Below are 14,595 nucleotides of genomic sequence, written 5' to 3'. Positions count from 1 at the left end.
GCTGCTAAATATATTGTTTGGGGTGATGTTCTTTATAAAAAAGGAATAGATGGCACATTTCTCAGGTGTGTAGACAAAGAACAAAGAAAGAAGCTCCTTTAGTTCTTTCATAATGAAGGCTGTGGAGGACATTTTTCTTCCTCAATAACGGCCTTCAAAATATTAAGAAATTGCTATTATTGGCATGGAATGTTCAAAGATGCGGATGAGTGGGTAAAGAGATGCGACTCATGTCAACAATTTAAGGGAAGAGTACAACTTGCCACCCTACCTTTGAAACCTGTGATTATTGAAGAACCATTTCAGCAGTGGGGACTAGATTTTATCGGTCCAATTCATCCTCATTCCAGTGCGGGTCATACACACATCTTGGTAGCCACTGACTATTTCACCAAGTGGGTTGAAGCAACTCCAGTTAGACAAACAACATCAGAAGTAGTTTGTGACTTCATCAAACAAAACATTCTTGTAAGATATGGAGTTCCGCAGAAAATTGTCACCGATAATGCTACCAATTTCTCTTCTTATGAAATATCGACTTTCTATTACAAGTATGGAGTTATACTTTCACATGCATCTGACTATTATCCTCAGGGAAATGGTCAAGCTGAAGCGAGCAATAAGAATATCATCACTATTCTCCGCAAGTTAGTCGATAAAAATCAGAGAACGTGGCATAAACATCTGTATGAAGCACTGTGGGTTGATCGTACAACGAAGAAGCGGGCTATCAAGATGTCTCCGTTCGAATTAGTTTTTGGTGCAGAAGCTAGATTACCTATTCCATTGGAGTTAGCTTCTCTTAAGTTGCAAGAAGTAGTCAAAAATCATGAATTTAAAGATGCATTGGAAAAACGAATATTGTACTTAACCAAGATGGAAGAACAGAGAGAAACAGTGGTGGATAGAATCAGAGAACATCAAATGTGAGTGAAAGAACTATTTGACCGGAAAGCAAGGGAAAGGTCTTTTCAAGTTGGCGATCTTGTCCTATTATGGGATAAACGAAGAGAGCCGAAAGGAATGCATGGTAAATTTGACTCGCTTTGGAGAGGGCCTTTTCAGATCAGACAAGTTTGTGGTGAAAATTCATTCTTCTTGGCCTATATGGATGGAACATACTTGTCCCTTCCTTACAGCGGGCAACATTTGAAACTTTATAATTAGTAGGGTGGATTCACCTTCGTCTATGTACATAAGTTAGATAGGTGTTTGTCTTTGTCCCAATTTTGGTTTGTTGTGTGGTTTTCTTCCCTCCTAGTTTTTGCATCCAGTTGATCCTTTGCATGCTTTATCCTTTCATTCCTCATGCTTCTTTCCCAATGGATAGTGTACTAGTCTGCGAACCAGAGATTTTGGGTTAATCCTGCATCCCTTGTGGTCCTTGTCCCCAGTCAGAGCCAGCCGTTTGTCCCATTTGTGAAATAGTGAAAGTTCAAACTTTGAGCGACAAAAGTTAAAATATTGTTAACCATTGAAAATTTTCACAAGTTGATGGAAGATACTCGCATGCATTTCATGTGGTTTCATTGTCTTCATGCATCTTCAAATGGTCATGGTTGTTTCAATTTATTTTAGAAGGTACAATGGTTGAAAGAGAGCTATCTTCCATTTTAGTCGAAGTCCTCAGAGTGATCCAAATTTAGGTTTGTAGAGGAAATGTTGGCAAACAAAAGTAATAAATGATATTCATTTTTTGTATAAGAGACGACTAATGTTTTGAAAGTATTGACAAAGAAGACTTATGGCATTCTCATGTCATCGCAAACATTGATATTCATTACAATCAATATCAACACTTACTCTGATCACTCGTAATAAACAAACCCAAAGCCGTATCATTCACATGAGAGTTCGGCCTATAGCAACCAAGTGTACAAGTGTAATAGATCATTTGTAGATGTGTGTGCAGAATGGAATAAAATGATTGCAAGCTTCTCACAAAATGTATGAATTGAAATTTCAAATCTCTTAAACAATTCCAAATACAGATGTATTAGTCTCGCATGAACTGTGTGACAAAAATGTTAGAGTTCAGAGACTTTCGAGCGAATACAATCTGCAAGTATAAAGCCAAATCCAACTGCCTCTCTCATGACATACAAACATCCATGAAGCAGGGACGAGTTGAGAGCTCAAGTCATTTAGCTGATGCAAATCGACGACCATGTGTATTGTACTAAAATGACAAAAGGGAAATCTTGTTAGATGTTGTGTGCACAATAAGGAAGCGTAGACAAGGCATATGACTCGATGTTATTCGAAGCCTTGAAATAGAACATGCACTAAACAAACTTGGTGAAAAGACTTCGAAAACTTTGAATCAGATGCAAATACAAAGTCAAAGGCGTAAAACCATAATGCAGCAACCTTCGCCAACATTCTATCTGCCCGCTTTTTGCTATAGAACAAATATTTGTAAGGTCGGTAATGAAGTGTTAAGCACTCAAAATGGCATTATGATGTTAAAATCGGCAAGTTGGAACAAATTATTAAGTGACCGATCACATACTCTCGCTCATCAAAGGGTTTGTTATTTTTACTTATTTTTGGTAAAATTGCAAGTGAGCCGCGATACATTCTTTCATCGATCATTTGGAAGAAAGACATACGTTGCCGATAATGCCCAAGCATCCGCAAATTGTTCAAGTTGAAGTAGCCGATAGCTCTTTTATCACGTTACGTCTTATCAAATTGTTCAAGTTGAACATTGGCCGATACGTATGTTGAGTATTCAATTTGCATTCAAACACGAAGTTCTCTCTCCACTCAAATCGGTAACTACATCAAACTCACTTATGCTTGAGATGATATCGATAAGTTGACCAAAAGATAAACGAGCCGAAAACAAATATCAACAACCAACTTTCAGATTTAACTCATGTTTTGGTTGTTATCGGCAACTTGGCAAAGTTGATCAACATGCCAATACCTCTCTAATTGAAAAATCGTACCTCCATAAAGCTCGCCTGAAACCCCAGTTGGCGGAAGGAACTTACCACGTGGTCATGAACGAAGGCGGAGTTTGGTTTCTAACTACTTCCACCATTTGCCTTGCATGCCGATAAAGATGCATATCGTGCTACCCAACTCCACTTGCAAATATCAAAGATGAGCTTAAATAACTGCGAGAGCATTACTTGAATCCTCTCACTCGGTGGAAGACGTAAAATCCAGAGTTAAAGCCTGCTATTCCTCCTCGTGGATATGGAGAAACGAAAGTCTTGCAGAATGTATCGATGATGCACAAGAAGTACGCAACAATGTATGGAGTCATCGGATGTTCCAGAGTTTCTCAGAAAGGATACTATCTCATGGATAGCTGTGAATAGCAATACGCCAGCTTCCTTAGCGTCCTTACTCCTGCATGTAGATATGAAGGCTTTATAACAGTGCATTGAGGGATTTGTTCAAATATTTCAAAGAAATACGATCATTATTGAGCTAGGTTCTGAGCATGAAAGGCCAATATTCTCTCCACCGGTGCAAAATTCAAGTCTTGGAAGTGGCTATAGACATTTATAAAAGCATAAAGATTAGAGTTTTGATTATAGTCTTGTTAGCCTGCCTAGATACAAACCAGACAATATATGGGGTTGGGATAATTTATTGATCACATCACCGAAGCCTTCAAGTTGCAATATGTGTAGCATATTTATTTAGTTGGTTTCAAAATCAAGGAAATACAAGTATGGTAGTATAGAGACAAGGTATAGACTGTGTATAGAATGCCCTGATTGTGGAAAGTAGGCAAGCGGTTTAGCAGAAGTTTGCAATCAAAATGAAAATGATGTAGAATATTCTACATACATGAGATTTTCCTTTTGACAGAAAGACTCCAAGAAATGAACATATGAAGGCATAAAACCCTTTTGTACGAAGCATTGTAGTTTGAATTTTGTAGTGTTGTATGCCGAATATAGAAGCATAAAGGTATTCTGCCCTGAGAAACCAATTCTCACCTCAGATATTCTTATTTTCTCGTGAACATGCTGATACACTGAAGTATAAAGGCTAAAGGTTGTAAACTTTTTCATATGAAAGAATCTACAAAAATACCATCATGAAGTACAAGGCTCAGGAGTATGAGTATGCCCCGATGATCAACACCATGTTTCTGGAGGTTCATGATACCAAGATTGGGCATATTAATTTGCAGGAAATCAAAAAGTTCTTCATGGAAGGTGACAGATCAAAGTTGTCCTGTAGAGTGGCAGGAAGCGGCTTGATTGAAGCAGCATGTTTTCCCATAGCAATTCAATGTACAGATTTGATGATAGAATACTCAAAAAGATATAATCCAAATACAAGAGAGATAAGAGCTGTAGATGGATCCTTAATGGCCAAACTTGATGGAATTTCGATAGCTATTATTCTTCGTTTGCCATATAAGGAAAAGTTCACTCACATCGATAAGCAAAAAGCTTACAAATACTTCAACGATAATAGAAGCAAATGCCTCAACAATCTGGCTAAAGAATGGATGGTCGCACCACGAGGAGGACAGTCTCAGCTTCCAAAAACACTCCATCATTCTCTTTTCATCAAAGAGATTTGTTACTTGATTATCTTACTCCATAGAGTGACAGGAAGTCCTGATTCCACTGAGTTCGAAATGTGGATGTACCTCTTCATAACAGTCATCTCTGCCGGTAAGCAATTCATTGACTGGGGCCATCTCATCAGCAACTGCATACATGACCAATTAGTGCACTTCAAAACAAGTCAACGCTTCCATATGATCTCTTACTTGATATATGCTATTGCTAATTTGAGGTCATGGCCAGGGTTAAGTACTAATGGTGTCCTGAATCAAGAAACTCAAGTTTACCATTATTACAAGCAATTGCAACTTGAGGAAAGTTTTGTATATTTCAGGCGGGTGAATGATGCTTTCACAATGTGGGCAGTAAGGTTATTACAAGGAGACATTGCCACCAGAATATCAAAGGAAGCCGCTAAATTGATAAAGAAATATGGAAGTTTCTTCATCCAGTTTCCGAGATTTACCTATCTTCGAGTGGGAGGATTTGAAGGTTATCGACACAAGCTACCCAGATATGTTGATGATAAGCTCATTTTAGTTGAGCTTTGTCGGCAATTGGTTTCAGTTCAAAAGAAATGTAGAGATAGAAAGAATAAAGGGGTAGCCTTTCCTATTTGTCTCGGGCACTATAGATGTGAGTCAAGTTCAAGAGCAGATGAGGCAGAAAAAGCTTTATCTAAGATCAACTTGTATCCATACCAGATGAGGTTCCCTTTTGATAGCAAGGATTATGTCAAGAACAACTTAAAGTTAGGTCCTGGCTATTTTCATTTTCCTAATCTCGAAGACTTTTGGGAAGATTGTGAAGATGAGTTCGAGGTTAGAAAAAGAGATTGGACAAGGTTAACTTTGAAGCAAATGAAAGATTTCAAGATGGATTGGACCATAGAAGGCATTGAAGATGATGGATCTGATTTGATTGATCCTATCTATTTTGAGCAAGTCCAGTCCCAGCCACTTCCCAGTTTGAATTGGGCAGATCCGGAAATGAGAGATGTCAGAGAAAGAACAAGTTTTGTAATCAAGAATTCTGAAGCCTGGATTAAGAAGAAGATTACTCAAATGACTGCTACCAGACCAATAAAGGAAACTCCAAGAAGGAAAGGAAATCAGCTTGAGAGCTCTACGTCACTGCATTCTTCCCATACCCCAGCTAGGGATACTCCTTCTTACCAGAATACTCAAGGAAGTGATGGAGATGAAGACCCTCCAAGGAGGAACAATCTTCAGAACACATGTGGTGATGAACCTCGACAAAAGGGAAAGAAATCTAGAGCAAAAGGCATAGAAGAAGATTCTATTGTGAATCAAGAAAAGGATCAAGTTCCAGTGGAATTCTTGGATGACACGAGATTTGATGATGGAATGCATTCCATATCTCCCTCAGTTCCTATTGAATCCCCACGACAAGAAGTACAACAAAATACTTTAGTCATGGATTCATCATTTCCAAGCAATCCAAGCGATCAATTTGAAGAAATCAGAGAGGTGACAACAACAATGGTAGCAAGACAAGAAATCATCCAAGAGTCTACAGAAAATTCTTCTTTCCCATGGTTAGAACAAAGTCTATTGAAGAAGAGGAAGGTAGAAAAGTTGCTGGTACCTGAATTTAGTAGCATATCTGATCTCTTTGGAAGAGCTGAAAAACTGAAGAAACTCAAAGTATCCTCAAGAATAAAGACTGATCCAAATTCAAGGAATATGTGCTTAGAGATTGCTCAACCCATATCTGAGAAAGATACAAATGAGGCCACCTCTGCAGACTTTGTTGTGACAAAGATTGATATGGGACCTTCTTCCCATGAGTCTGATATTCAGAACTTTAATGTGATGGCAGCCAGAATGGTGGAGAGAAGTGAAAAGTATAAGCAATCCAAGGATCAATTGAAACAACAAGTGCACACTTTGTCTTCTTACTTGAAAGCCGTAGTTAATACCTCCACTATGCCACTAAGTGTAGATCGCCAGCCAATTATATTGACACCAGAAGGGTAATTGAAAGGAATGTTATGGATAATCTTCAAAAATACCAAGCCTATGGAAAGGTAATTGAAGGTTGGGTAGAAAAGGTCAAAACTCTTGCATGTGATTTCCTAGTCCAAGCAAAATCTATCCATGATGAGGCCTTAATAAAGAAAAATACTATTGAGAAAGACTTGAAGAATGTCAAGAAAGAGGAAACAGCTTGGAAGGAAATTATGAATGATTTCAAACAAATGATAGAAATTGGAATGGACACCCTTGCAACTGAGAAAACCCTGCCTAGTAATGAAAAAGATTATCTAGAAATATGGATAGAAAGCATTAACTGGAAACTAGTGATCATAGATCAAGTTTCATCAGAATTAGAAAAGCTCATGCTTTTATGTGATCAAGTGTGTACCAAACTCCAAGGACAACTCACTACTCTTCTCCCAGATGTGACATTGATGGAAGATTTGCAGGTGTTACAAAATAGCTTCCAGAACATGGTAGATCGGCAGCTTTTTAATAGGACAAACTTCAATGAAAATACCATGGAAAAATTGATTGATATTTACTCTTCCTTGAGAATCTCTATGTCTCAGATACTCAGCATGGTGACAGAACTAAGTGGCATTCATAGAAACTTGAAGACATGGAAAATGAGGATAGCCAACATCCTAATTCCCAAAGGAAAATATGTCACTTCAGCCATCCGACTTTTCAGAATCTTCAGAGACAAAGGACCTGGACAACATAATGTGCCTACAGAAGCAACAGCCTCGTCGGCAGCACAAGGAGTTAGCTTAGAATAAGTTCATGGATGCATTTTGTATAGTCTTCATTTTTGTTGTGTTACTCGAATCATGTTTTTGTCTTTCTTTGTAAATAACTCTCATGATCGAGTTTCCTTTCTCTCATCTCTATTTCTTTATTGTAATAAAGGATAAGCTTGGCTCTTTTCATATGAGGTAGTTATCCTAAGTTCTCATTTTAGGTAGTTATTCTAAATAGTTATTTCAAGTAGTTAAGGAAGTTATTTCAAGTAGTTGAGGAAGTTATATAGTAGTTATAAAGGTGGTTAGGGTTGGTACCTGAGTTGGTTATCACTTCACCTATATATACCTCATTATTATTCAATGTGAGGAGGATTCCACTTTTTCACAAGCTTTGTATGAGAGACTTGGATAGTATTATTCAAGCAATTAAGCAATAGAGATCAATTTGGATGTGTGTTCAACTTATTCTCATGGGTTATTATCAATGTTCTTATGTTTAATTGACGATTACCTAATGCTTTCCCTTTAACATTGAATGTGAAGAAGATTATTTCAAGTTGTGGTATCTCAAACTTGATTATATGGAATTTATTTTAATCTAGATTCATACCTTGTATGGCGTTCAAACTTTCTTTATTGTTCGTTCTTTAAAATTTTTGAAAAATCCAAATACCCCCATTATACGAGGGAGCTGCCCCTCTCAAACGCAGAGAAGAATTACCATTTTTTTTTTTGTGATTCTTCAACTGTTGTGAACGCTTTGTTGCTAATCACAAGGCAAAACAGAGTTTTTCAAGAAAGTTTCTTAAAGCAACAAATCCATTTACCAACAGATTGTAAAATTGGCTTGTATTTGTTCTCTAAATATTTTTTAAAACTATTTATGTAAAATTAGATGTGATCACAAGCAATTATGTCCTTTTGACATGGTGGTGTCCTTTGTTTGAGGTAGTGTCGTCTAGAGTAATGGTCTTGTCTCTATCTAGTCTACATTTTTTGTCACTTGCAATGAAACCTTGATATCTAGATTGGGTGTTGTTGTCGCCGGATTTTTGGGCTTCAATAGTAGAAATTCCTAAACAACATTCAAGCCCCTAACAAAATACTTGGCATATTCTAATAGATCCCTAGAAGACATGCATGATAAGTAGATTATTGTGTTGTATCTAAATGTGGGTGTAAATAGAATTAGAGAGATAAATAATGGAGAACTATGAGAATTTCACATACCTTTGGCTCCTCCTTTGTTGATGGTTGTGTGCACGTGTTTAATAACAATTTCTCCCTTGTTTATTACAATTACTTCATTTCTAATAAATAATTATGTGATCATCTTTTACTATTTGAAGATAAATAGGATAGGGGTATGAATTAGAGTGGAAAAAGTTGATATTAGAATAAGAAAAAACAGTTTTTGAATATTGCGGACGCTTCTATTTGAGTAGTCTTATCCAAATTATCCGAGGGCTAGAACTATAAGCATTGATTGCATTCAAAGTGATTTGATGATAATAGATTAGAAAAACCAAGATGTTTTGATTTCAAAAGACAATATATAAAATGGGTTAAAAGATCATAATATATTTACATGCTAAACAATAATAAAAAGTATTATAACATTTTATTAAATAAAAAGATTAATTTTACATACTAACCAAGAGACATGAAATAATCCTAATCAATTTTAAGAATCACCTTACCATATTTGTAAAACATACATCTTGTTAGAAAAACACTTCAAGATCCATCTTAAATGACCCGTATAACAAATATGCATTACAAATGACTTCTGTCTTTGAGCAAATTACACTCCCAATCTTGCAATCTATGTATCCTCCTTATCCCATACATTTAATATTTTTTAGAAGATAGAATCCACTTAACTTATTTTTAATAAGTCATAAAGAAAGAAACTATTAAAACTATTTATGTCCCTTTCCATGAAGATGGAGGAGGTGTTTCTGATGTCATCCATGTAAGATAACTTCCACTATATCGATCTCCATGAACAGCACCAGAAGAAACTATAGCTTCTAGTTCTTTCATATCATCTGGAGAAAGCTTCACAAAAAGAGCATCAATATTCTCTTCTAAATTCTTAACTTTGGTTGTTCCTGGAATTGGAACAACATCACTTCCTTGATGCTGAAGCCAAGCAAGTGCAAGTTGTCCTGGAGTGCATCCCTTACTTGAAGCAATAGCACATAACTTTTCAAATATGATCTTATTCCTTTCAAGATTCTCTCCTGAAAACCTTGGCAAACTCTGAAAAAAAAAACACAGTTCAACAAAATCACAGATCATCCCAGCTATAGATTTAAGAAAGCACAATCTTAATTTATGGATACAGATTGAAGCTCAAAACTTTTTACTTGTGAATATGGGTCCTCAATCAATGAACAAAGCAAAAGCCTTAAACATGGTACCCAATTTCCATGGTATTTATACTTCTGTGCCTATGAACTTCCAATAGACTTTCTACAATATAATGCACCTAAAACTAGGAAAATGAGTTTAAACCTGCCTATTTATGAATACAGAGCAATTTTATTGTTCAATAGGTCATCAGTGAAGAGCACACAATGAGAAGATTACAAATGGTAATGGGATATAAATGCAAAGAAGGTTTAGTGAATGCCTTTCTATAATCATCATTTGCCAAGCCTTCAGCAATCTTTGCCCCAGAAGAGAGGAAACCTCGACCCAAAGGGCTATATGACACAATTCCAATGCCAAGCTCCCTACAAGGCAAAACTTATTTGTTGGTCATTTAAAATAGGAGGCAAAATTTAACATGGAAAACTCTCCTCCTAAAACATCACATACCTGCAAGTTGGAACAATTTCTTCCTCAATATCCCTACTCCACAGGGACCACTCTATCTGAACTGCTGTAATGGGATGAACAGCATGGGCTCTTCGAATTGTTGATGCAGAAGCCTCAGAAAGTCCAATGTACTTTATTTTCCCTTCTTCAACCAGTTTCTTCATTTCTCCAATCTGTATACAATAGTTACACATGGACTGAAGTGTAATCTCAAGAGGTAATATATGGATGAATTATCAGCTATATGGTCACTCAATCATCAAATTCGCTAAGATGGTAAGAGCAAAACTCAAAATTAAGTTTTTACCTGTATTCCATTTATCAATTCTAAAATTGAATAAAAAATTATCTGAATTCGTGATACTTCAAAACCCTCACTACCCAACTTAATTCAATTGCTTACTGTAACTTCAATGGGAACTTTGGTATCAATTCGATGTTGGATATAAAGATCAATGCAATCCACATCAAGCCTCTTCAGACTCCCTTCACAGCAAGCACGAACATACGCAGGATCTCCACGAGCCTCTATCTTCTCCCCTGCTACAGTGATACCAAATTTGGTAGCCAACTGCACTTTCTCTCTTATTCCTTTCAGTGCCTACAAATCAACCCCATACATTGTAAGAACCAAAAGAAAACTTTGAAGGAAAAAATGAAAAGAAGAGTTGAAGGAACCCTACCTTTCCAATGAGAAGTTCGTTAGTGTGAGGACCATAAACATCAGCAGTGTCCAGGAAAGTAATGCCTCTGGAAACAGCATGGTGTATGAGGGAAATCATCTCATCTTCAGGCTTGGGAGGGCCATATAAGGCAGACATGCTCATACAGCCCAAACCCTGTGCTGATACTTCAAAACCCTCACTACCCAACTTAATTCTTGGCACTGCCATTATTACTGGTACTCTCTCTGCCTTTGCCTTTGCTTTTGTCAAGGGCTGAGAGCCTGTGTGTAATCTCATAACACCATTGTAATAATGGGTGCTCGGTGAAAAATCTACCACAAGGGCAGAACCAGTAAATGTTCTGAGTCGGTGAAACTTGAGATCATCTGACGTGAAGGCTCACTTATTCTTTACTCTAGTATGGTCAAATGTGCATCTAGAAATAGACTTGCCCACATAAAGATGAAATCAGATTATCTAGATGTACTAAAATCAGGGTTTTCTTGTGATACAGATGTACTAGAATTAGGGTTTTTTGTTACCTAATTTGTTGAAGTGACAGCTTCATAAAACCATACTGTTCTTAAAGTTGAAGGAACAGGTAAAAAACTTTCAGACTGATTGAGACTGCTACTTACCTAAATGGTTTGAATGACCACATCCCTTATCTTGAAAAAAAATTTAATTTTAGGATAAGCTCACTGTTTGCTCTTTTTCGTTGAAAAGGATCACTGGGTTGCATTGATCAAATATTGCCACCTTTGCTAAAAAGAGGGGCAGAATTGTTGAAAAATCAAGGGCTGTCTGAAAAAACTCAATGCATACGCAATCATGCAGAATCCTATTTGTATTTGTAGATTAACTTTTACTTGGGTTGATGTAGGTTAGTTTAATAAGATGTATATAGTTTAGCATAAATTAATTTAGATAAATGACAATTGTGAGAGTGACAATTCAACATATATTAAATATTATGGTAAAAAATTTAAATAGATGAATATTGGTTTTTATTTTTAGAAATGATGATATTGAATTAATTTATTAAGGTTCTAAAATTGGCAGGTCTTGGGATTGAAAGATGATGGATCTTTGTTTAAATTCTACTTTGACGTATAATTAGTTGGTCACTTTGTGAGACATCACAATCGAGTGTCTTAGTCATTTCCATAAACATGGATTTGGTTTAGTACAATGTACACTTGTTTTTGATATTTGTTTTATAAATGATGATATTGAATAAATTTGTTGGTGCATTGAAATTTGTAAGTTTTGATATTGAAAGATGATAAATCATTCTTTGAATTCTACTTTGAGAGTTAATTACTTGGCCACCTTTGTGAAGGATCACATTTATGGGTCTTTGATCATTTCCATGAACATGGATTTGATCTAGTACAATGTACACTTGTTTTTTATTTACCTAATTCACCTAGCTTCTTTGAGTCTTGAGGATTGACAATTTTTACAATCACTTACGGGAGATTGCCAAATTGTAAGGGTTGTGCTCTTGTAGATTGAAATCCTTTATAGGATTGGTTTTAAAGTTCTTGAAATTACCATAATTCATTTTATTATAATATTCAAACATGTAGATGCTCGACATGAATTTACAAATTCTATTTCATTTTATTACACCAATTAAGTGTTCTTAGTGTAACTTTTGTAAATGATGTAAACATTGCATAGAATGATTAGATGGCAAATAAGTTCCTTTAGATACAAGAACATAGTTATAAACTACACAAGCATATGTGTGGATATGAAATAAGATAAATTAATTTAATATGATAAATTCTTTTCAATTATATATCCCAGAATCTCATTCACAATCTATAATGAAATAACTTCCTTTTAGAAAAGTAAAAAAAAAAGAAGAAAAACTGCGTACCAACTTATCTTTTGCTTATTCATACTTTCACTCATATTACTAAGAGCGTCTTATTATATTAGATTCTTAGCCTTAATAGGGTTGTGTTGAGAAACATGAATACAAATAAAATAACTTTTTGACTAAATTTAATAGCAATTAAATGTATGAATGCTAAGTCATCAAATAGATACTTTGATTAAAATCAAATGAAATATAGAACTTGGATAAGTTGGTAGGTTTAGAAGGTCAAAAGGGTCTCTTGGAAGGATTCCTAGTTGATAACATTTGGAATGGAATAAGAAAATGATGTTAAAACACCAATTTGCTCATAGAAGTGTCAATTTGATCATGATGAAGTCCTTTATGCACAAAAAAAGGACAAGAAATAGAAACACATGAACTAGAAAAAAGACAATAGATAAAGCATAAAAGATATTCAACATAAGAAGAATAACTTAATATACAAAAAATTAATATTAAATTAAACAACTTGTTAAATCAAAGTATCAATGGATGAATATTTTCAAGTGTGTTTGGATGTAATGAGTGTTATACTTACTCTAAGGTAGAGAAAAGGGGTTGACTATATAGAAGCTTGCGAAAGTGGTCAAACCCCTATTTTGGTCTTTTGACCTCCATGAGCAACCAAATAGTTTTGTAGGTAAATATGTGATTTTTGTCTAATTACATTCCCATTAGGTTCAAAATTCAATGACAAGTGGGTCCTCCTCAATATTGTAAGACTCAATTCTTCTTAAATATTTCCCTATTGATTCATCTACCTTTGTTGGCTCACATCAAGAAAATACGAAACCTTGAACACTGGCCCACTCAACCAATTAGTTGGAGTACTTGGTGGTACAGAGCCATCTAATATACTATCATTTACTTTGCATCTATGGTTGCTAGTTGGTGATTTTTCAATGATGTTCATATGAGGCCACTACCTTGAACCTTTGCAAGGCCAAATTGGTGCTTAAAGTTGATCCCTTCTCTCCTAATAGGCAAGTTAGGGTGGCAAAGTTGAAACACCAAAATAAAATAGTATATAACCATTATGATAGAGGCACTCAATTAAAGCTATATTCCATTGGCTTAAAGTGGGAGATAGGAGTCCAAAAGTTTTTCCATTCTCTCTAACCATTCCACACCTCTCATAGCATCAAAAAAATCAAAGGCACTCAAGTCATTGCTAAGGAATTGCCACATATTTCTAACCATCAACAAGTTTCCATAGCCTAGGAAAACCCTCCTAAGCAAGATTGTGCTATTCAAGTTGTTCCTCATTATATTTACTTCCCATAACAAGCATTCTATGATAAATTACTCTCCATTTTTTTTATCTTAAGGAGGTTGTTCAAAGCATGCTCAATGATAAGGCTCCTATGTGTGATGTTTTTTCTTGTAGATTCTACAAGGTCCTCTAGGAATGTGTGAGTGAAGTGCTACATAAAGTTTATCTAGAATCTTTCGATTCCAAATTCTTAGGGAAAGCTATTAATAAAAGAAACATCAAGTTCATACTTAATACTAGAGATCTTGAGGACATCCACAACTAGAGACCCATTACCTTTCTTGTTGTATCATACAAAATAATTGGTAAAGATTTAGCATTGAAGGTGTGTCATATCCTTTTGTAGATTGTGTAGCCTACACAAACTAGTTTCATAAAATCCAAAAATGTTTTTAATAATATTATTGCAGTTTGGGATGGTTTATTTTTTCTAAGGCATATGATTGTATTGAATGGTCTTTCATTCTAACCATGCTGAAAGCTTTGGGATTTGGCCCTTGCTTCCTCCAATTTATTATTATTCTCTTTATTGATGCCTCAACATACATTACCATCAATGAATGCCAATCCAATACCTTTGGGCTCTTCCATTCCATTATCCAAGGTTGTCCCTTACCCTAGTTCTCTATATTCTTACTAATGAAGGATGT

General features: G+C 35.6%; 1 protein-coding gene across 1 annotated transcript; it reads right to left on the bottom strand.

Annotated features, from left to right (window-relative positions):
- Positions 1 to 9,033: 9,033 nt before the first annotated feature.
- LOC131063036 (probable aldo-keto reductase 4) lies at positions 9,034 to 11,416 on the bottom strand. Its single transcript, XM_057996804.2, has 5 exons — positions 10,800 to 11,416; positions 10,520 to 10,717; positions 10,117 to 10,289; positions 9,929 to 10,031; positions 9,034 to 9,555 (listed from the first exon to the last, which is right to left on the bottom strand). The coding sequence occupies exons 1-5, from the start codon at positions 11,076 to 11,078 to the stop codon at positions 9,217 to 9,219; spliced, it is 1,092 nt and encodes a 363-aa protein (XP_057852787.2). The 5' UTR covers positions 11,079 to 11,416; the 3' UTR covers positions 9,034 to 9,216.
- Positions 11,417 to 14,595: the final 3,179 nt, after the last annotated feature.

This window comes from Cryptomeria japonica, chromosome 1, assembly GCF_030272615.1.
Source record: "Cryptomeria japonica chromosome 1, Sugi_1.0, whole genome shotgun sequence".
Taxonomy (NCBI): Eukaryota; Viridiplantae; Streptophyta; class Pinopsida; order Cupressales; family Cupressaceae; genus Cryptomeria; species Cryptomeria japonica.
The sequence above is the reverse complement of the archived record's forward strand: the minus strand, read 5'-3'. Positions and strand labels throughout refer to the sequence as shown.